Here is a 23,897-nt window from a genome sequence, read left to right on the forward strand (position 1 = left end):
CAGTGAGGACAGTGGAGAAAATTCAGAGGTTGTTGAGCTCAGAAGGCATGCTAGAAAATTTAAGAAGAGGATGAGAGATACCAAGAGTTGGCTTGCAGGTGATTCAACAGCTCCTATTCCTATTGACTTAATTGCAAATATGGAAGATCAGTTAGAGGGAGAGGAGAAACAGTGGGGCTATGACTCATCTGATGAGGATTATTCTTATGATGAAGATTCTGATGGGCACATGGTGAGGAGGAAGAGCCAGTATCCAAGATACAATAATGACTCAGAAATTCCACACTTTGCATTGACAATGGTATTCAGGAGCAAGAATCAGCTTGTGAAAGCATTGAAGAAATATGGGATTGTGACCAAAAAAAGCATTGTGTTCTTGAAGTCAGAGAGTAACAGAGTTAGGGCTAAGTGTGGATGGCCTGGCTGCCCTTGGCTTATTTATGGAGCCAAAACCTCAAGAACAAGCAGGTTTCAAATCATAACATTTAATGATGAGCACCATTGTGCACAAAACAGGGAGAACAGACTTGTGACAGCTAAGGTTATTGCTGAAAGATATGAGCACTTCATTTTAGCTAATCCAATGTGGAAAATTGAGAGCATGAAAGCAACAGTTCTTCAGGACATGTTTGCTGATGTATCAACTTCTAAGTGCAAGCATGCAAAGAAGCTTGTCATGGACAAGTTAAGGGCTGGAATGAAGAATGAATACACCAGGGTTTTTGATTATCAGCTGGAGCTACTTAGAAGTAATCCTGGAAGCACTGTTGCAGTCTGTTTGGATCCAACAAACATGGAACAGAACATATTTCAGAGTTTCTATGTCTGCTTTAATGCACTGAAGTTGGGATTTAAGGCTGGCTGCAGGAAAGTGATTGGTTTAGATGGTTGTTTTTTTAAAGGTGCTGTCAAAGGAGAGCTATTGTGTGCTGTTGCAAGAGATGCAAACAATCAAATGTATCCAGTGGCATGGGCAGTTGTTGAGAGGGAAACTAATGATACATGGAAGTGGTTCATTGCCCTGCTTATTAAAGATCTTGAGATTAATGACAATGGAGCTGGCTGGGTGTTCATTTCAGATCAGCAGAAGGGACTGATAAATGCAATGAAGGATTATTTGCCAAATGCAGAGCACAGAATGTGTGCTAGGCATATCTATGCCAACTGGAGGAAGAAGCATAGGGAACATCAGTGGCAGAAGAAGTTCTGGGCAGTTGCCATAGCAGCAAACAAGCAGGACTTCAACTACTATAAAGCAAAGCTTGCCCAAGAAACTCCAGAAGGTGCAAAAGACATCATGAGAACAGAGCCAGTGCACTGGGCAAGGGCTTTTTTTCCAGTGGGATCCAATTGTGAGTCTGTTGATAATAATTTGTGTGAATCCTTCAATCATGCAATTGTTGAAGCAAGGTTTTATCCAATAATTTCAATGCAAGAAAAAATAAGGAAAAAGGTTATGGTTAGAATTCAGGAACAACGGGAAAAAGGTCAGAACTTCCATGGAAAAATATGTCCAAGTGCATTCAAGAAATTGAAGAGCAGCATAGCAAGAACCCAGTTCATGGAAGTACTTTGGAATGGCAAAGATGGATTTGAAGTGAAACTTGTCACTGGGAGAAAAAGGCAGTACACAGTGAGTCTTGACATCTGGACATGTTCATGTGGCTACTTCCAGCTAGCAGGTCTACCTTGTTCCCATGCAATAACAGCTATCTACAAGTGTGGAAAAAAAAGTGGAAGATTTCATTGCCCCTTGCTATTTTGTTGATGTTTTCAACAAAATTTATGAACATTGTTTGATGCCTGTGGAAGGTGAGGAAATGTGGCCAGTTTCTGAGAAACCCAGGCCTCAAGCTCCAGCATATGCAACCATACCAGATAGCATGCCACGCAGGCCTAAGAATAATGATAGAAGGAGAGAAGAAAGTGAGAAACCTAAGCCTAGCAAAAATATGACCAAGCATGGCACTGTAATTATTTGCTCAATGTGTGGCACTGCTGGACACAACAAAACAGGTTGCAAGCAAAACCCATACAGAGGCAAAAAGAAGAAGACTACCAAAAAAAGGGACACCGCAAAGGTGAGTTTTATTTTTTCCATGCATTTCTCTGGATTTAAATGATTTAAGTTGGTTCTCTGCAATTTAAATTATCTAAGTTAACATCACTTCAAATATATTGACATGTAGCAAACCGGAGCTAGTGCACCTGCTACTGGCCCAACAACAGCATTTGCAGCAGCTACTGCCCCAGCAAGAACTTTTGCAACAACTACTGCCCAAGCAAGAGCCTCTACACCAGCCACTGGCCAAGCAAGAGCATCTGCAGCAGCCACTGCCCCAGGAAGAGCATCTGCACCAGCCACTGGCCAAGCAAGTGCACAACCTGGGCCATCTACTGGCTATAAGAGAAAAAGAGCTCCTGCATCATCTATTCCTAGCTTCAAGTACTTTACTGCTAGTGGCAATGTGTAATCTTGCCTAGTTTCATTTGTTGCAAACATTAAGGTTGTGTTGCAACAGAAATCTTTTGCAATGCCAGGCATATTAAGGCTATGGTCCTAGCTTTTGTAATCTATTTGCAAACATGGATTTGATGTTGCAGATTCTATCTACTTATAATGTCAAAGATATTTGCTACAATTTTCTTATGATGTTGTTTGCAAATGCTCAGGGTAAATGATATTTGCTATAATTTTCTTATTACAATTGGCAGCAAATGCAAATGCTATCTTATATTGTGTACATTCCAATGATCAGAGAAGTAATATATAACTTGGTTGCAATTGACTGCCAGATCACAAATTTCATTCCATACATTGCATTTCAAACAGAGTTCCACAACTGGACAGATAATTGGAATGATCCATACAGATAATTGGAATGACAAATAATTGCATTGCATACAAGATCCATACATTGCACATGCATACACTTGTGAGATCACAGCAACTTGACATTCAGTTCACTACAAATTTCCCTAGCACTAAACCAAGCACAAAGACAATCAGGACAAATATCACATTCATATACTTGCTCTTCATTGCATCTATTTCTTCATTCTTCAACCTCAACTGCTCTTGCAGAGACATAGCCAGCATTTCACCTCCTGCTTCATCCTCACTCATAGCCACAGCTGCAAATGCATCTTCAATTCGAGCAACAGTACCTCCACCCTTCAACCTCCACACCTCATCTCTCAAATCTCCAATTAAGTCACTAAAAAACTTTGGCAACGGATCATCATGCCATTCAACATACCCACAACCACCATGCTACGCAATTGAACAAAAGAAATAAATCAGAATGAGGGGATGAGGAAGAACAGAAGAATGAGCAGAAAAATCGGGGCTAACCATTGCATTGACGCACGCGTAATACCTCCTCCCCGGGTTCTGACGGCTCCAAGAAATCCATCTCGGTGCTTTCCGCCGTGGATTGCAGTGGCATAACTTCGCCGGCTCGTACGCCATAGGCTGCTCACAATAGCGCACCGGCGACCTCGCATCCGTGTCCCTCCTTCCCGACGCTCGCCGGAATCCAGGAGCAGAAGAACCGCCTGATGACCATGACATCGCAGTGTCCGCCGGCGCCGCCGCACCAATCGCCCACTCCTCTCTCCCTGGCCGCCGCCGGGCTAACCCTAGCTGTGATGAGGAATTCCCCAATTCGATTTGGATCGGGATATATCCCACCCGCGCGCGCACCGGTCAACTGGCCCACCTGACAGAAGAATCCCGGTTGACTATGCCACGTAAGCGTTTTCCTGCCCAAATCGACTGCAGGGTTCATTTTGGACCGGGATTAGAGAGTTGAGAGTGCTGATTACCGGGATTAGGAGTTGAGGGTTCGATTTAGCTAGGGTCTACGAGTTCAGAGTTTATTTTGGACTTTTTCCTCGTCAGCCAGCCTTCCGCGTCACGTCAGCCTTCCGCGTCACGTCATGTGCGTGCGTCGTGTCATGATGAACAAGGCATGGGGAAAATATGGAAATATCGGCGCGGGGCCAAACTTTTCGGGATCATGTCCCCCGGCGGAGTTTATCTCGATTAGGCAGGTTAGATCCTGGGCGACGTCAGCCATTATACGCACGCATGCGCGCTTCGCATGCCACGTCGCCATGGACACGAGGCATGGGCGCGCGATCCTTGGGGCCCCCGTTATCTTCCTGCTCCGGATAGTTCCACGGCGGCCGCTCGCCGGTCGCCGTGCTATGCTACGCTATGCTATGCTCCTCTCGTGCCGTGCGTGACCCTGGGAACAGCCGTATCTAGCTAGGGCCTAGGGCTGATCTGGCGCCCTAGTAGTTATGTTTAGTGAACAACCACTCCACGTGTTTCAACTTTTCTGTGGACGGACGGCCTCCATTGCCAGGCTGCTGCTCATGGTCAATTAGTTGGTCATGGTTCTGGCACTGGCGCCGTGGTCAAGCCGGTGGCGTCCCACGCTAAGAACGGAATGCCACTGATTCCCTAATATCCATATCATTACGGGAGAAAGTGACCGGGGCAGCCGATACAGTGTGCGTGCTTGTAGTAGAGCTAGCTTGTCTCCCAGCCATGACGTTTGTGTGTTTGCCTTGGCGTGTACTTAAAACAAACACGCGCATGGCGTGTAGGCGGCCGAATGGTTGGCCTGATCCTCTATGCAGCCTGCTGACGTCACGCTTGGGTGATCTTAGGCATCGAGTCATTTCCCAAAATTAACCTTCGCCCCTGATCCTGGAAGCGAAATTAAGCTTTGATCCTGAACCGCCGAGACCTGAGAAATGCTGTTGGCTGCGAGGAGCGAGCCTAACATTAATCGTATCCCAGAACCCAGATGGGAATGAGCATACATCTACGTTGACAGCGTCTCATCTACGTACAATAATAGTACTGTCTTGAGATATTCTCAGACAACCGACCGTTTCTTTTTTTCTCCTTTTCTCTGCGGGAAAGACATCCGACAGTTTCGTTGTCTCAGAGTCACAGATGTTTACTAGCTTGGTATACACGAAGGACTAAAGCTCCATTCAGGCAACAAAACAGGCGCATGATTGTACTACGGCGATGATAGCTTTTCTGGAAGCCACGGCATCACCATTCGATGAGCCTACCCACACAATGCCGGAGAAAGCAAGAAAAATGTTTATCTGAAATGTACGCATCTTTCCGCAAAAGGATGATGCATGATTGCCATGCAGAAGTATGACCCACGGTCGTGGAATAATTGAGAACCTAACAACCACCTCAGGATGTGATACGGCGGCGGATCACAGAAGCTAACGACATGCAATGAACACCCATCCAACTTAGCCCTCCAGTGGCACTATCATATGCATCCTCCAAAACACCAAGGGGTACAGTCAAAACTAAAGACAAGGCAATATATATTAGTTGATGGCACTATCTTGTACCCAAGCCAACTTTATACTACTAGCACTACTCTCAATCCTCTGGGTTCTACCAACAGGCAACAACTTCCGCAGTCGCCTTACTGGTGATCTTGAGCGAGGCATTCTTGTCATCTGAAAAGCATAAAACTGTACATCAACACTATGAGGCACCCCAGCTCATACTAGTGATTGTATTTCAAACTGATAACTCGTAGTAGCATTACAACTGACAATGCTCGCACTACTTTTCTCATGAACAGCCATAATATTACCTTAAACAGCCCAATAACGTAACAGAACACATGCTGAGTTTCAACACTCGACACTGCTCTATAGTGATAGCAATATTTGTTCCGATGAACTTCAATGCAACAAAGATGAGGCAGATGAGATATTGCAAGATGCAATGCACAGAGGAAAACGGTAACACACCTTACTCCGGCTTTGGCTCATTGATGACTGCACCCACACTCTTAAACCAGCGTATCAGGTTGCGGTGATCCTTCACATAGAGCCAGGCTTGTAGAAACGGGAAGAGCTTCTCATTTATGCCACGGGCCTCAATGTAAAAATGGAATGCATCGCGCACCTTCTCATCCAACTCTCTGTCAACCCAAAAGCAAATTTTGATAAATTATAAATAAAACCTAGCAAGTTAACACTCATGGCATCTGTTACTTTGTTAGTATTATCATGTATTCCCTCCGTAAACAAATATAAGAGTGTTTAGATCACTAAAGTAGTAATCTAAACGCTCTTATATTTCTTTACAGAGGGAGTACAAACAAGGCTAGCACCAGTACAAACCGAATTACTCTATCAGCAGGCAATTAAAAATTAAACATCGCGTCGCTTCTGCATACCAGGGAAAACAAGCAACCACAATCCAAGCAGCTATGCAGAGTTGCAAACAATAGCAGCACACAGGACAACTCGTCGATTATTACAGAAGGGTTAGGATCAGTGCTTACAAGAAACTCAATTTGGATATCCATCTGCATTGATATCCGCTCTCAAGAGGGCCTATTCAAACAAAGGTGACTGGACCACTGGAGAACAATGTAAATGATCTTTAATATTAGAATAAATATCAAGAAACCATAACTATTGGGACATAGGTTTCAAAAAGCCACAACTTATGGAATTTGTTTCACTTAACCATAACTCTTGGGGCAGATGGTTACAGCCCAAATCATATGTTTCAGCTAGGTCAACAACGATTCCGACCTACAGGGTCCACTGGCCAGATCTGAGTGACAAAAAGGCTGGGTTTGGAAAAGCTCATAGACCAGCTTACAGGTCCAAATAAGCCAGAAGCTATCCCTGATCAAAAGCTTAAAAACAGCTTAATCTCACAGGCCATTCGTTTTCCCGTTAGTGGCAGGAAGCCTCGAATGTGAGGCTTCCTGAGCTACTCAGCGCCCTCACCCACCATCCTCATGGCAATGCCCCTAAACTTCACGAAAATTACATCAAACATGCTTCCGGAGTGAATGCTGCTTTGCCACATGCTGGCTGGTACATATATATTTGAGATTAGGGCTTTGGTCTGAGACATAGCGACGGGCTTTGGTACAGGAGTCTGAGGTCAGGGAGGCTTTAAAAAGGGTGAAAGGTGGCAAGGAGTCTGAGGCCACTGAGGGCTAACTAAGCTTTTCAACCTCGTTTTTCAGGCAAACAAGATGCTAAAAGAATGGCTGGAGTATATTAGTACCAAACTTGAAAAACAAGGGGATGTTCAAAGTTGTACTAATTACAGTGGAATTAAGCTGACGAGCCATACAATGAAGCTATGAGAGAGTCATTGAGCACCGCTTAAGAAGAATGACAAGCGTGACCAAAAATCAGTTTGGTTTCATGCCTTGGAGGTCGACCATGGAAACCATTTTCTTGGTACACCAACTTATGGAGGGATACATGGAGCAAAAGAAGGACCTGCATATGGTGTTCATTGACTTAAGAAGGCCTATGACAAGATACCGCGCAATGTCATGTGGTGGGCCTTGGAGAAACACAAACTCCCAACAAAGTACATTACCCTCATCAAGGACATGTACGATAATGTTGTGACAAGTGTTCGAACAAGTGATGGCAACACTGATGACTTCCTGATGAAAATAGGACTGCACCAAGGGTTAGCTTTGAGCCATTATCTTTTTGCTTTGGTGATGGATGAGGTCACAAGGGATATACAAGGAGATATCCCATGGTGTATGCTCTTTGCGGATGATGTTGTGCTAGTCGATGATAGTCGGACAGGGTTAATAGAAAGTTAGAGCTATGGAGACAAACCTTGTTATCGGTTTTAGGCTTAGCAGAACTAAAATCAAGTACATGAGGTGTGGTTTCAGTACTACTAGGCACAAGCAGGAGGAGGTTAGCCTTGATGGGCAGGTGGTACCTCAAAAGAACACCTTCCGAAATCCAGGGTCAATGCTGCAGAAGGATGGTGATATTGACGAAGATGTGAGCCATCAAATCAAGGCCGGACGGATGAAGTGGCGCAGAGCTTTTTGGCTTTCTCAGTGACAAGAGAAGAGAGTGCCACAAAAGCTAAAAGGCAGGTTCTATAGGACGGCGATTCGACCCACAATGTTGTATGGCGTTGAGTGTTGGCCAACTAAAAGGCGGTTCAATAGTTAGGTGTAGTGGAGATGCGCATGTTGGGATGGATGTGTGGACACACAAAGAAGGATCTGGTCCAGAATAATGATATACGTGACACAGCTGGGGTAGCACCGATTGAAGAGAAGCTTGTCCAAAATCGTCTAAGATGGTTTGGGCATATTCAGCGCAGACCTCCAGAAGCTCCAGTGCATAGCGGACGGCTAAAACGTGTTGATAATATCAAGAGAGGTTGGGGTAGAACAAACTTGACATGGGAGGAGTCTGTAAAGAGAGATCCGAAGGACTGGAATATCACCAAAAGAACTGGTCATGGACAGGGGTAAGCTAGCTATCCATGTACCAGAACCATGGGTTGGTTGTGAGATCTTATGGGTTTCAGCTCTAGCCTACCCCAACTTGTTTGGGACTAAAGCCTTTGTTATTGTTGTTGTTGTTGTATTAGGGCTTTGGTCTGAAATTTGATGAATTAACAGTTCAACCGCATTCCTAAATTGCCTTGATGGGTGCGGGATGATATATTGGTAGACATCGATCCAACCAGGCTGGGTTTAACCCATTCCAGGTCAGTGTGTGACGAGGCAGTATCATCTTGGTCATTTTGCCACATCAGATATGAACCGGTGTGCCCGCAGGTCAGAGTCACTGTCAACTGAGCTGCAATGCAAGATTTGGAGTGGGCTCCTATAACCGACCACCCCAATAGTTGTGGTTAAGTGATTTCTCCCCTAATTCAGTTTTCTAAAACTTCGTCCCAACATATGCGGTTCCTTGATATTTATACTACATATTTCAATTTTAACTTCTTCAGCATTGTGCATATTGGAACCAAGTAGGCACATGCATTCTACACCCCTATTCCCTTCAAGACACGATAGCAGTAATTTAACCAAGTATATCATCATGCAACATTAAGATCATCCTATGTCTGCAGGCAGACAGCCATTGTTGCAGGGCCACAGGCCTAAGATTCTTTATCAAAGTATCCAACCATCTCTAGGATAGCAAATCACCATTTGTTCACAACATGTAAAATTCCAAAGATAGTGACTACGGAGTATTAACTACAAAAGGACTTGGCAATGAAAGATTCCCATATGAGTACCAAGTTCTGAGCACATTGGTATACCTAAAACTCTTCCTTTGACACAAAATATCCATGTTTTCAGTTCTCATGACGCATTGACAACAGCTACTTCATACAAAACAACAGGCAATATGCAGCTGAAATATCTCCTCACACCACTTGCAGGATGTTCTTACTTCTTAGTGCCCTTATTAAAGTTTCAATTTGAAACTCCTACCATCATTTATGATCGATCGATTATGAACGAAACCACCATCTTTGAGCCTATGTCTTACATTGATTAGTTAACAAATACAGGTCATGTCATAGCTAACATATAAAATCTGCTTTACTCAGTTCTATCAGACAGAATCAATCTAAAGGATATTGTCAACAAAGCTTCTACACATATGACACCAGGTCACCAGCTCTGCCAACTGAATTAGTAAAATCATGATTATTCATATGGATTTCACATTTCAATGCCGCACCAAAATTGGTCAACCTAATAACCTATTAACCAGTTTTATATTGCGCAGCAAATTAGATTCCTACTAAAACTGAAGCACTGACTTTATCGTACAAGCTCCTCTGTTAACAAAATTACAAACAATCAAATTCGCACGCATTGAGAAGAAATAACTCACTGGAAGATGCGACCCTGGTACTCGCCACCGCCCTTCGTCGCCGCGGCCACCGCCACCGCCCCAGACGCGGACGTCTTCGACCGAAGGCAGACGGAGTGGATCCCCACGGCGTCAGGGTACAATCCACACAGGAACTGCAGCGACTTGCTGCTCTCTGGCCTGGAGATGTCGACGTGGAGGAAGAGCTGGCTGATTGACCCGCTCACCCCGCCTGCGCCGTCGGAGCCGTCGGAATCAGAGTCGGCACCGGGGGGCATGATGTTGGAGAGCCTGGCGACGGAGATGGAGATCTCCTCGCCGGCCTCGCCGTAGCTGCGGCGGAGCACGGGGCCCGAGGTCTGGTCCAGGGCGCCCTTGACGATGGTGTAGGGCTTGGGCGGGCTGATCTTGGGCGGGGGCGTCATTTTGGAGACCTCGAGGTAGTGCTCCTTGAGGGAGCGGAGGAGGATGGAGTTCACGGCCGAGGAGGACGCGACTGCGGTGGCCGCGGCGGAGGAGCGTGGCCGTGGCGAGTTGGAGAGGGCACGGCGAAGGAGCGCCGTGGCGGCGGAGGGGGCGGCGCGGCGGAGCATCCTGGCGAGGCGGAGAGAAGGGTTTAGGGGTTACTGCGGATGGGGAATTATGCGGTTTGTTTGTCTGTTTATTATTTTCGTCCGGAGGAAAATACGGCTACCAATGACATGTGGGCCGAGTGGTACAGTTTGCTGTCTTTCTCATTAACCGTGTTTTCTCCTTTGAGTTACGAATCGTGATGGTTTAAGCTCAAAAACGAATCGTAATGGTTTATCAGAGGCACCTAGCTGATTTTCATACCTAGACTGAAAACATATACAGTAAGAATCAGAAGATCAAAATACTAAAAGACAATTGACGCTCTGGTGTGTTGATCATGTGAGGTCTTAGCATGACGATTTTTTAATTGTCTACTACAAGAAGACTTACCTAAACCTATGAGGAAGGATCAATGACACACTTCTTCGACTCGCTCTAGTCCTTATAGTTACTAGATCGGAATCACGCATTGGCGCGAGGGTGCCGGTCCCAACGTTTTGCCGAAACATGTAACACTATCTTAGTAGGAACCCGGGTATAGCATTTGCACTTATACAGGGTAATAATAAAGTAAAGAAATAATTTGCGTTCATACGACCACAAATGATAACCATTCGACATGAAGTTCGATACCAAAAGTGAGAACACATAAGAGGAGGTAATAAGAACAAAGGAGACCGGGATCGCGCCTTAGCACAAGGGTTACGGTCCCAATGTTTTGGTCAAGTTAAGAAACCTCATTTACCATATGCATTCAAACAAAAAAATAAAATAAAATAAAGAAAAACATTAATTTGTAACAGAAGCAAGACAGCAAAATATAACCATTTGACACCAAGTTTAGTACTAAGAGCGCAAACATGAGAGGAAGTACTAATCTAAAACAAAGTTTGCAACATATCCATATATAAGCAAAGCAGCTACCCATTTTATGCTAAATTTATACCAAAAGCAAATTCGCTACAAAGGAAACATCTCAAGAAGCAGTAGGTAGTAAACACTTACTAATAGCTACAAAACATTACAGTAGCGAACGGTTCCACGTTGAACAGCAATGCATCAAATATTTGATCATATGAGTCCAGTCAAAGTAAATATTGCCCGGTATGATTGAGATATATAAGTTTGGCATAAAGAAATAGACAAAAAATCGACACAGTTGCATGGATCAGGATTACAGCAAGTTGTTCATATAAAAAGCAACACATCTCACAAATCTAAAGACCATTGGTAATAATTAGCACAAGTCGTTTACAAAGAAATGCCCGAAAACCAAGTAGGACATTACAGGGCAGTTGGACAGTACAGTACAGAAAGCAAGGCATACAAAAGGCAAGTGACAAAATCCGATAGCATCCTTGATAAGTACACAAAATGAATCAATGGTGTAGCTCATCATGGCAAGTGATACCGCTGGAAGCATAGCTCCAATCGCCGATCAGTAGTGTTTTGCTGGTGGAAATAAACATTGTAAGGATACAATAAACATTTGTTTACCAACATGGCTAACAGAAATACTCAAATGCGTGCATCTTTCTCCAGTAGAAAAGCACATTGACAGTCAATGTGTTCTGTGAGTACATCCTTCTCCGGTAAATAGCTCTAGGAATTCCAAGATGATCCAACATAGTATCAAGAACCATTCTGCCAAAAATTCCCACAATAGTATGGTCAACCTGAGTGTTTGGAAATGGCATAGAGAAAAACATAAATATGTGACTGATAAATGAGGGTCAACCTGAGCGTGGTATAGAGAAAACATAAATATGTGACTGATAAATGAGCCGCAAAGGAACATATAGGCGCAGGACAACGGACCAATTTTAATTGGATTTCTTGCACAAGCATATAAGGCGCATGATATAAGGCTCCGTTCGGTCTGCAGGAAAAACAAAGGAAATCTACAGGTTTGCAAACCCGTAGTTTTGTCTACCTCTGAACCGTTCGCTTCATATGATTGTGCTACAGAAATTTGAAGGAAACCCTGCATTCGAGTGCTCATTCCAGAGGATTGCAAAAATCCACTACAATCTCATTTTTGGGCGGATGCCCGAGGCAAAGCGACACAACTTCGAATAAAAAACCTAAACAGTACAGCCATGCATGAGGCAAGAGACAAACTGACAGCGTAACATGCGAATAAAAAATACCACCACAACGTACACAGTCTCGTCGGTAACAAAGCTTTTCACACCTACGCTTCGAACGCCGCGCATGCTTCTCTTCGTCTGTTTTACAACCCCATAGGCTGGTACTGTACAATCAATTGTATTCCTTTGTAGTTTTCTGGTCTTGAGTTTTCTATACCTACAAACCGAATGCAGCCTAAAGTTAGTTGATAACCTCTGTCTAACCTTTCTAGGTAGGCGCATCCTTTTGTTACTGGAGCAGTAAACTAACAAGCACCATGACCAAACTAATAAGCAGTAACCTATAACAAACTAACAAGCAGCGGCTCCTCCCTGCAAATAAAATCACATCTAAATCAACTATCTAACAAGAAAATGACCATGAATGAATCATGGACAGTCAACAAAAATCAAAACTAACTAATTGACCTCGTTGATAGAAACAAAAAATATGATTGGAAGAATATACATAACTCTGCATAGCTAAACCGTAGTTAAACCAAGTTCACATCAGCAATAACCAACAGAAAGATACAAAAAATTACATGATTCGGACCCAACAGAAGCTCCTGCCAGGACAAAATTACCATGAGCATCTTTCCCAGAGGACCTATCCTACCCACATGGCAATAGCACCTGATGGCTAAAAGAGAACCATACAAGCCCCTAGCTACTATGGCATTGACTTGTTTGGTAGCTCCGGCAACATCTCATAACTGAACCAAAAAACAATATGAACCAACAAGCATTTGGCAGGACCAAACAGAATTAATAAACAAAGCAAGGAAGAATACAAAAGCCTACATCGACAAAGACAAGCACAGTTGTTTTTACAACAATATGCATCATCAAAAGGCTATGCAGAGTTGTTCTTTAGAGGCTATGCGAAGTTGTTCTTTAGAGGCTATGCAGAGTTGTGTATATTCTTCCAATAAAGCAGTTGACCTGTATGATGAGATCCATGGACGCGCGACAACACAAGAAAAAACAACTACCCTCTAAAGAACCCCATGCCAGCCATAGACAGACCGCACAGATCCTCCCTACAACTCGAACGAAGAGGACCACATCAAACACCGGCCAAAAAAGGGGAAAAAAGAGGCAGACCTGCAGGTCCGTGGACTCAGCCTACGTAGGAAGACCATGTTGAGCACAAAACGGACGAAGGCCAGGACGAGGCGGAACACAACAAACCTGCAACAAAATAATCATAGGGATATTAGAGGAAACCAAGAGAGGGCAGGGGAGGAGGAAACTTTACAATAATATGCATCATCAAAAGAAGAAAAGGATAAGAAATCCAAGATGAACTCATCATACCACTTTCTGTTGGGGGGGCCTTTGGTGATGGCTTGGTCGCAACCGCCGATGGGGAGGAGGAAGATGAGGCCACCAATGAGAAGGAGGGCAGCATCAGCAAGGGGCGTGGATGAGAAGGAGAGCGACAGCAAGGGGTTGTCTCTGTAAGGAATCACTGCTTGTTAATGAAGATAGCCAGCAAGATAATGGGGGAAATAAACACTCTGTCAATCCTGTGGCTTAGAATGCAACACTCTGAATGAGCAAATTCATGTTAAAACTAAAATCCTACATTACCATCTACCTGGAGCTAAGAATACAAATTAGTCTAGCTAACGTCCTTTTAAACCTTAATTAAAGTTTCCCCTGATTGAGTATAGTCCTTGTAAAAAAAAGTTGCATAAGCAATTATTCACTGGAAACATATTAATTTTAGTACTGTATATTATGTACAGATGGACATCTACACACAAACAACTCATGAGTCAATCCAAACTACACCACGAGTGGTGCATACTAATAAACTGGTATATCCATATATATAAAGGATATTAAGAAAGCTAACAGGATTATCAAGAACACAGTGTAACAATCAGAGGGATTCCAAAGCTATTAATTATTTAAGAAGGGACTAAGCTGGAAAGAGGAAAGAAAATACAACAAAGAGAGCAATAAAAATTCAAGCTTATATTCACAGGCTTTTGAAAAAAAATACAGCTAGAGGCTATCTTGCATACTCTCAAGCTCCAACAGTATCTGTAGTACCTTTGGAGGAGGTGATTCTTAGCAAATCAGGAAAGAAGCTACTTTCTACCAAACTGGCCTGACCGTGAACAGCGCCATTGGAAACAAAAACAGAACGATCAAAGACTCTAAACTCTCCACCATCCATGCATGTCACTACCACACCAGCTTCTTCAACTATCTATTGAAAAATGACTAAATTCGCCAAATAATTATATACTGGCAAACTCCACGGAGTAAAGAGTTGCTTAGAGAAGTAAATAAGAAGCCATACTACTCAGGATCGATGAAATTTATCTAATTGAAATAAAGACTGATAGATAAATATATTTCAGAATATCAATATACACATCACTTTGATACTCCCTCCTTCCCAAAATATCTCATATGTTTTTATAATAATTTTGTAGCATACAATAAGTGAAAATAATAGTCAAAGTTATGCGACGAAGACCCAAAAAGTCAACTGCGCCTTATATTTTGGGAAGGAGGGTGTACCTTTTACTATGCGAATTCTAGATTTGATTACAGAAACTGAAATCAATTTCTTTCAAAGATTAGTTCAGAACTGCTCAATGATATCCTTAAGATAAGATTAACTCTGTTATTTTCAACCCAAATTATGAGAGTACGGAAATATAAGAACCATCATAAACATGAGGAAAGATTATCTGAATGAAAAGATGGTAAGGTTTGAAAATAAGCAAATAAGCCAGTCCCACTTTCTACCAAACTGATGATTATTTAGCAAATCTGATTCCACGGTGTAAGGAGTACCAGAATGCCAGCAACCATATCACACGGCTTAAGCCGATATTCCCAGTAAGCCTCTGTAATGCCTAGACCAACATGGGACATATCAGCAGCAGCAGAGCCTAGCCTTCGTACTCCATGAAAGCATGTACATTTTGAAAAATGATTAAAGAAACAACATAAAAGAGGAAAGTGGTGCATGGTGTTTGGCTTCCTTGTTACTGAACCCATGTCCAGAAAATAAAGTAACCCTCAGAATCAGAAACACTACGGGAATTTATACATCCAATTCTATAAATGATGGTTGTTCATGACTCACTCAGTTTATCTGTGCTGAACAGAAGGATAGAACAATAAATCCACCAAGTGAGAACACATACATAAATTTAAGGACCACGTTCATACAAACTGAAATCAACAGCAGATGCAGAAATAAGAGTGTACATGAGAAGCATTCTTACTCTGTCACCAAGTCTGCAACCCCCTTGTGTTGGATATTATGCAGCTTAATAACAGCTTCCATTACAACCTAAAACGGATGGAAGACAAGAAAAACTGGCCTGAGAATTTATTCATCAAAATTAGAACGAGGGGGATGCGACAAATTTGCATAAGGGCATGGAATGGAAGTACCACGACCCTCTTACGAAAATGGCGAACTGGGCACTTAGAAGGCCGTGAATTATGCAACACATAATGCATAGTAGTATATCCCATATGTTTGTCTTCTCTTGGTTAGCAAAAGAACTAATTTGGACTCTCTAAATTGTCAAAATAGTGGAATTTGTCAAATTTATCCTCGGAAACCAATGAAACCAGTAGTTGTCATCACATTAACCAGCACAGCTTGAAACTAAGTGGCATCGCAATCGAAGCAAGCAATTCCATCTACGAATTGAAACACAGGCAGAACCTAGGCGAAGCAATCCCACCACACCAAGAGAGCGCCGACGAGAAAAGGGGGATCTGAAACGCACCTCGGCACATGCCTTGGTGGCGGCATGGATGGGGAGGGGAGCCCCCATTTAGCAATGGCATCTCGAGGTATCGGCGGACGGTTCACTGACCTGCTTGAGGTCCGCGAGGGAGAGGCCGGACATGGCCAAGAACTTGGTGGCATTGGCGCCCGTGACGCGCCCGTCTCCATCTGCAAGGACAGCCGGGGACGCAGCCACCAGAGAATCAGTGAAGTGCCGTCCATCCCCTCTCAATCCTTCGGTTTGGGGGCGCTAGTGGTAGGAACTGCAAAGTTTGCAAAACACGCACCTGGATCGGCGAGGACGAACCAGTCGGTGTAGATCCTCTGGTGCTCCTCAGCCCACGGCGGCGGCGGACCGCGCAATCTCCATCCACGGTCTCCCTCCTCGCGTCGGCGGCGGCTGACGAGGTGCGGGTGCTCCCCCTCCTAGATCCGTTGGCCCTCCTCCTGCTGCTGCTGAATCCCAAGACGCCAGCGGCGTCCTGCACCGCCGACGGCGCCTGATGGGAGAGCAGCGACGGCGGCGAGCTTGCTGAAGGGAGAGGAACGGGAGGGCAGTGGCGGCGATGGCTGCAGGGAGCGAAGAAGAGTGCTGGTGTAACACCCACGATGCGTCTATATCTCCCACGTGTCGAGGCACGACTTAGAGGCATAACTGCATTATGGTTTTGTCGCAAGAAGGGTCATCTTCACACAATCCCATGTAATGAATAAGAATGGGATAAAGAGTTGGCTTACAATCGCCACTTCACACAATACATAAATAAATCATACATCAATCAGGGTACACATTGGTCCGACTACGGATCCAAAAGAAAAGAAGACAACCCCAAATGCTAGATCCCCGATCGTCCCAACTGGGCTCCACTACTGATTAATAGGAAAAGAAACATAGTAACGACCAAGGTCCTCATCGAACTCCCACTTGAGCTCGGTTGCATCACCTGCACTGGTATCGTCGGCACCTGCAACTGTTTTGGAAGAATCTGGTGAGTCACGAGGACACAGCAATCTCACACCCGCGAGAGCAAGACTATTTAAGCTTATGGGTAGGAGAAGGTAGTGAGGTGGAGCTGCAGCAAGCACTAAGCATATATGGTGGCTAACATACGCAAATAAGAGCGAGAAGAGGAGCAACGGAACGGTCGTCAACTAGTAACGATCAAGAAGTGATCCTGAACTCCTACTTACGTCAAACATAACCCAAAAGCCGTGTTCACTTCCCGGACTCTGCCGAAAAGAGACCATCACGGCTACACACGCGGTTGATGCGTTTTAATTAAGTCGAGTGTCAAGTTCTCTACAACCGGATATTAACAAATTCCCATCTGCCTCATAACCGCGGGCACGGCTTTCGAAAGTTTATACCCTGCAGGGGTGTCCCAACTTAGCCCATTATAAGCTCTCACGGTCAACGAAGGATATTCCTTCTCCCAGGAAGACCCGATCAGTCTCGGAATCCCGGTTTACAAGACATTTCGACAATGGTAAAACAAGACCAGCAAAGCCGCCCGAATGCCGACAAATCCCGATAGGAGCTGCGCATGTCTCGTTCTCAGGGCACACCGGATGAGCCAGACGTCGGGTTGGCATAGACTCTGGTTGCCCGGGGGGCGCCGGACATCGCTCGGTTTGGACCAGCACTCGAAGGAGCATTGGCCCGAGGGGGTAAATAAAGATGACCCTTGAGTCTGCAGAACCCAAGGAAAAAAGGCTTAGGTAGGCAAATGGTAAAACCAAGGTTGGGCCTTGATGGAGGAGTTTTATTCAAAGCGAACTGTCAAGGGGGTCTCATAAATCACCCAACCGCGTAAGGAACGCAAAATCAAGGAACATAACACCGGTATGACGGAAACTAGGGCGGCAAGAGTGAAACAAAACACCAGGCATAAGGCCGAGCCTTCCACCCTTTACCAAGTATATAGATGCATTAATTAAATAAGAGATATTGTGATATCCCAACAAAGTTCATAATATCCATGTTCCAACAAGGAACAAACTTCATCTTCACCTGCAACTAGCAACGCTATAAGAGGGGCTGAGCAAAAGCGGTAACATAGCCAAACAACGGTTTGCTAGAAAAGGTGGGTTAGAGGCTTGACATGGAAATATGGGAGGCATGATATGGCAAGTGGTAGGTAGCGCGGCATAGCAATAGAGCGAACAACTAGCAAGCAAAGATAGAAGTGATTTCGAGGGTATGGTCATCTTGCCTGAAATCCCGCTAGGAAGAAGAACGAGTCCATGAAGAAGACAAACGGATGTAGTCGAACGAATCCTCACAACTCCGGAACGAAACCGAAGGTAACGAGAGAAGCAACCCGGAAAGAAACAAACAACATAGTAAAACAACCATCACATAAACATGGCATGATGCACAAATAAGTATGATGCATGTCCGGTTTAAATGAGGCATGGCATGGCAAAATGCAACAAACAATACTACAAATTAAGTGGAGCTCAATATGCAACGAGTTGCATACTGACAAAACACCACATCAATTATTTAGTTCTCTCTCGTTTATGTATCCAACAATATTAAATGTTATTAAACATGGCAAGAGGTGAAGCATAGTAAGACTATCTATCTAGGCAAGTTTAAACGAGGCCGGAAATAAGAAACAACAAGTCCGGAAAATCCCCATATGTCATTTAGCAATTTAAAGCAAACAACAATTTTAAATGTTGTTAACATGATGCGGATGACAATGCAAGTTTTAAGCAATTTTATGAAAATGTTGACATGAGCATGTTTTGAAGCATTTGTCACCGTGGTGGAAGAAAGGGGTGCCATGGTAACGAATCCGAAAATGATGCCACGACAACATATCGGTTCCGATAGCTCACGGAGATACCGGTGCAAAAGGAAGTGTGTGGATGTGCGGAACATGCTAGAGATGGTGGGGTGCTCCCGACTACCGGGTGTCCCACATGTCGGTGGCATGGAAACAAGGAACGCGCAAGCGACAACTGGGACACGGTGCAAACACAAGCATTTCATACAACACACATGCATTCGTTCACGAGCGTCGCCTCGGGGTTATACCTTCGAAGCGTGCGTTTTCGGGGCGGATCGAGTCGGTGCGATGTAGAGGAAGTAGACGTTCTCGGGATGGTCGTCGTGGAAGTAGTGGCACACGGCGACGGTAGTGGAAGTAGTGGTTCACGAGTCGAAGAGGAAGTAGTCGTTCATGTTCCGTAGATGTTTCGGGGTCGCCGGTAGTTGTACACAGCCGTTGTTGGACTTGACGGATCCGAGGTCTCCTGGCGAAGTGGTACTTGGCGATTTCGGAGACGGCGGAAGACGAACTTGGCGGTCCTTGTTGACCTGGTACTTGGCGTTATTCCCTGTTCGGTGGTCGAACTTGGCGTCAACAGCGACAGCAAGTGGAGGTGCATGAGGCGGGGCGTGCACGGGATGTTGGGAATCGTAGCATAATTTTAAAATTTTCCTACGCTCACCAAGATGCATCTATGGAGTATAACTAGCAACGAGGGGAAAGGAGTGCATCTACATACCCTTGTAGATCGCGAGCGGAAGCGTTCCAATGAACGTGGATGACGGAGTCGTACTCGCCGTGATCCAAATCACCGATGACCGAGTGCCGAACGGACGGCACCTCCGCGTTCAACACACGTACGGTGCAGCGACGTCTCCTCCTTCTTGATCCAGCAAGGGGGAAGGAGAGGTTGATGGAGATCCAGCAGCACGACGGCGTGGTGGTGGATGTAGCGGGTCTCCGTCAGGGCTTCGTCGAGCTTCTGCGAGAGAGAGAGAGGTGTTGCAGGGGAGGAGGGAGGCGCCCAAGGCTGTGTTTTGCTGCCCTCCCTCCCCCCCTTTATATAGGCCCCCTGGGGGGCGCCGGCCCTGGGAGATGGGATCTCCAAGGGGGGGCGGCGGCCAAAGGGGGGAAGGGGTTGCCTTGCCCCCCAAGGCAAGGGGGAAGCTCCCCCCTAGGGTTCCCAACCCTAGGCGCATGGGGAAGGCCCAAGGGGGGCGCCCCAGCCCACTAAGGGCTGGTTCCCTTCCACTTTCAGCCCACGGGGCCCTCCGGGATAGGTGGCCCCACCCGGTGGACCCTCGGGACCCTTCCGGTGGTCCCGGTACAATATTGGTAACCCCCGAAACTTTCCCGGTGGCCGAAACTTGACTTCCTATATATAATTCTTCACCTTCGGACCATTCTGGAACCTCTCGTGACGTCCGGGATCTCATCCAGGACTCCGAACAACTTTCGGGTTTCCGCATACATATATCTCTACAACCCTAGCGTCACCGAACCTTAAGTGTGTAGACCCTACGGGTTCGGGAGACATGCAGACATGACCGAGACGCCTCTCCGGTCAATAACCAACAGCGGGATCTGGATACCCATGTTGGCTCCCACATGTTCCACGATGATCTCATCGGATGAACCACGGTGTCGAGGATTCAATCAATCCGTATGCAATTCCCTTTGTCAATCGGTATGTTACTTGCCCGAGATTCGATCGTCGGTATCCCAATACCTTGTTCAATCTCGTTACCGGCAAGTCTCTTTACTCGTACCGCAATGCATGATCCCGTGACTAACGCCTTAGTCACATTGAGCTCATTATGATGATGCATTACCGAGTGGGCCCAGAGATACCTCTCCGTCACACGGAGTGACAAATCCCAGTCTCGATCCGTGCCAACCCAACAGACACTTTCGGAGATACCCGTAGTGCACCTTTATAGTCACCCAGTTACGTTGTGACGTTTGGCACACCCAAAGCACTCCTACGGTATCCGGGAGTTGCACGATCTCATGGTCTAAGGAAAAGATACTTGACATTGGAAAAGCTCTAGCAAACGAAACTACACGATCTTTTATGCTATGCTTAGGATTGGGTCTTGTCCATCACATCATTCTCCTAATGATGTGATCCCGTTATCAATGACATCCAATGTCCATAGTCAGGAAACCATGACTATCTGTTGATCAACGAGCTAGTCAACTAGAGGCTTACTAGGGACACATTGTGGTCTATGTGTTCACACATGTATTACGATTTCCGGACAATACAATTATAGCATGAACAATAGACAATTATCATGAACAAAGAAATATAATAATAACCATTTATTATTGCCTCTAGGGCATATTTCCAACACAGGAGCCAAAGGTCATCGAGGCCAAACAGAGGGCCTTGGCAGTCTTTGATGGAGGCAGCGGCAGGGTTTGAAGGAGGGGCTCCGAGAGCAAAACCCCAACAGAGAAGACAATAAGTGGCCTCGGACGGGAAGTTGCGTGGCCTGTTGGTGGAGTTGCAGCAGAGCAGGGGCTTGCCGGAGCAGGGGAGCAACGGAACAGCGGCGAACGAGCTCCTCCTAGTGCTGCTCACCGGCGAGAGGACGGCAAGGGAGGAGCAAGGTGGCCGCAAACTCGGAGATCGGGGACGAGGCGCCGAGGACGAGGCAGGGAAGCAGCGGCCTGGTGGTACTCCGGCGAACTTGGCCGCATGGACGTCCGGGTAGCAGCGAAGGAGCGGGCGCGACGAGGGAGGCGGGGCGTGCGCGGCAGAGTAGCGGCAGTGCATGTCCATGGCTGAGGTCGGGCGGAGGAAGGAGAGTCCTGCATGGGCGCGCGCACAGGGCGGCGGCCTGCTGGTGGTCGGCGGCGCGGCTCCATGGCCAAAGGCCGAGGTCAGGGTCTAGGGGATCGGGCGTCTCCCTTGGGGGCGCTGGGTGTATGCGTGTGGGAGATCGAGAGGGTGAGGAGGAGATCGAGCGGAGGGAGATGGGGATCGGGGTCCTGGCGGCGCTGGAGGGAGATGGGATCGAGAGAAGGGAGGCTAGGGTTAGCGAGGGAGAGAGGCTGGGCTGGGCCTAACGGGCTGTGGCTACAGGAGGCCCAAGTGGCCGGCTGGGGTGCGCTGGGGGTCTCTCTCTTCTCTCTCCCTTAATTCTTTGGCAGAATGGTATTAGAGAGAAGAAAAAGAAAGAAAGGGTTAGAGAAAGGATTTGCGCATGCGGTTAATTTTCCCGGGCTCATAAAAATGCGCTTGATCCAGGAAAAATAGAAGTGGCATGATTGAAAGATATAAATTCAATTGGTTAGAACAAGGAGTGTGGATCCGAAGTTTCCAAAATGTTGAACATTTAGGAAGAGCCTCGATAAAACGATAAAAGAATATGAGGACAAGTCGGAGACCAAGAATTGAGATAACAAAGGCATTGGGATTATTTGCAAGTGTGTTATGGTGATTTCCAAATTAAAGAAATATTTAATATAGCTCCCTAATATTGGGAGGATATGTTATAAAGAGAAGTCACCCTTCCCTCGGTTTAAATAGATCAAAAATCTATGCAATTTATTAGTTGAGTTGAGATGCAAAGATTAATGACAAGATGGCATGATGACATGATGCAATGCAAAAATAAAAGAGCAAGCACAAAAGAAACACATGGTGACCACGGAATATATGGAAATCTTCTGAAGCGTCGGTCTCGGGGCGTTACAGCTGGCTAGGCTTTTCACCCAATGGCGAAGTGGAGAGAAGCAGGCGTCCCCATCCGTTCCCTAGCCAGCCATAGCATGCCACGCACGGGCCTAGCACACGAAATACCACTCATACCCTCGGCGGGATGTGAAAATTACAGGCGGTGGCATGATATTTTGACCGCGAAAGACATACACCGGACGCCTCTCCAGGCACAGCCGCCGACAGCCGCGGCCCACCAGCGTGGGGCGCCACACGTCGGAAACCATAGAGTGAGCGATAGCGCGTGGGAGTAGTAACTATTCATTGTAGCAGTAACTCGGCTCGATCCGACGGCGGTGGACATCCAGGAGCAAGATCTGACGGTCCAGAACACATCAAGAATTCGATCCGACGGCCGACAGTGGCTAAGCTCTGAGAGAGCTCATGTTCTCCCAACTAACATATTTCCTGACTGATTGATATGTGGTCTATGAGTCTGAATGCAATCTCTGTCACTTCTTGTGTTTTTTGTATTTCCTTGACAGATGGTAAATAGGTTGCAAGTATTTTTCGGAAGAAAAATATTAAAGACAGGTAAAAATAAAATATATTCAGTAACACAATAAATTATTTGCACAATAAAGAAGTAATATTTTCATCAGGAAATATCAAAAAGGAGATTAGTAGTAAAAAACAGTTTGTACAAAATATAGAAAACGTGCAGGAAAGTGTAAATAAAGTTCTGAAATCAAATTAGCAGTTGAAACATATTGAGCAATACGAAAATAAGTTGTATTATAAATACACGGGTTGGAAAGTTTGAAAATGCAACCCTGTACATTCATAAAGTTAAATAGAAATAATTTTAAAAAACTCAAAATGTATGATTGAAAGAACCAAATAAAAAATTACATAACAAATACAGCGGTTGCATTTAAAGAAACGCGAAATTAGTTTAGATAAAAAGAAATGGTTAATTTTGCAACAAAGCAAATACAATCGACTTATTGCACCAAAAGAACAATGAATCAACTAAAGCGTATTCGTCATGCAAAAAAGAACTAAAGGGTAACCATTTTCTGCTATTTTCTGACCGTAGCGAATTATTTTGTTTTCAGTAGCAAGGAAATTAACTCGAGGGACCAAATTTTGGTATAAAACAATTAGCTTAATTTTTCCCTAAAAATATTCAATAAATAGGCATATTTGGTAGGTTAGATAAATTCACAATTTATCATCAAAAGCTAGACACGGATAAGTAGGTAAGATAAATTCAAAAT

General features: G+C 45.2%; 2 protein-coding genes across 7 annotated transcripts; both read right to left on the reverse strand.

Moving 5' to 3' along the window:
• Positions 1-5,112: 5,112 nt before the first annotated feature.
• Positions 5,113-10,345, reverse strand: LOC109740915 (uncharacterized). The gene is made up of 3 exons (XM_020299976.3): positions 9,715-10,345; positions 5,809-5,981; positions 5,113-5,508 (listed from the first exon to the last, which is right to left on the reverse strand). The coding sequence occupies exons 1-2, from the start codon at positions 10,284-10,286 to the stop codon at positions 5,810-5,812; spliced, it is 744 nt and encodes a 247-aa protein (XP_020155565.1). The 5' UTR covers positions 10,287-10,345; the 3' UTR covers positions 5,113-5,508; position 5,809.
• Positions 10,346-11,475: 1,130 nt separating this feature from the next.
• Positions 11,476-16,796, reverse strand: LOC109740908 (uncharacterized). 6 transcript variants are annotated; one of them, XM_040404269.3, is made up of 7 exons: positions 16,458-16,794; positions 16,169-16,338; positions 15,653-15,720; positions 13,716-13,856; positions 13,503-13,589; positions 12,430-12,573; positions 11,476-11,942 (listed from the first exon to the last, which is right to left on the reverse strand). In XM_040404269.3, exons 2-7 carry the CDS (start codon positions 16,214-16,216, stop codon positions 11,828-11,830), a joined length of 603 nt encoding a protein of 200 aa, XP_040260203.1. In that variant the 5' UTR covers positions 16,217-16,338; positions 16,458-16,794; the 3' UTR covers positions 11,476-11,827. The 6 variants fall into 6 exon arrangements, with proteins under 6 accessions (XP_040260203.1, XP_020155552.1, XP_020155556.1 ...); XM_020299963.4 differs by having other exon boundaries at positions 11,476-11,910; positions 16,458-16,789; XM_045234947.2 differs by having other exon boundaries at positions 11,700-11,910; positions 12,461-12,573; positions 16,458-16,796.
• Between the last annotated feature and the right edge of the window lie 7,101 nt (positions 16,797-23,897).

Source organism: Aegilops tauschii, chromosome 3, assembly GCF_002575655.3.
Source record: "Aegilops tauschii subsp. strangulata cultivar AL8/78 chromosome 3, Aet v6.0, whole genome shotgun sequence".
In the NCBI taxonomy this organism is placed as follows: Eukaryota; Viridiplantae; Streptophyta; class Magnoliopsida; order Poales; family Poaceae; genus Aegilops; species Aegilops tauschii.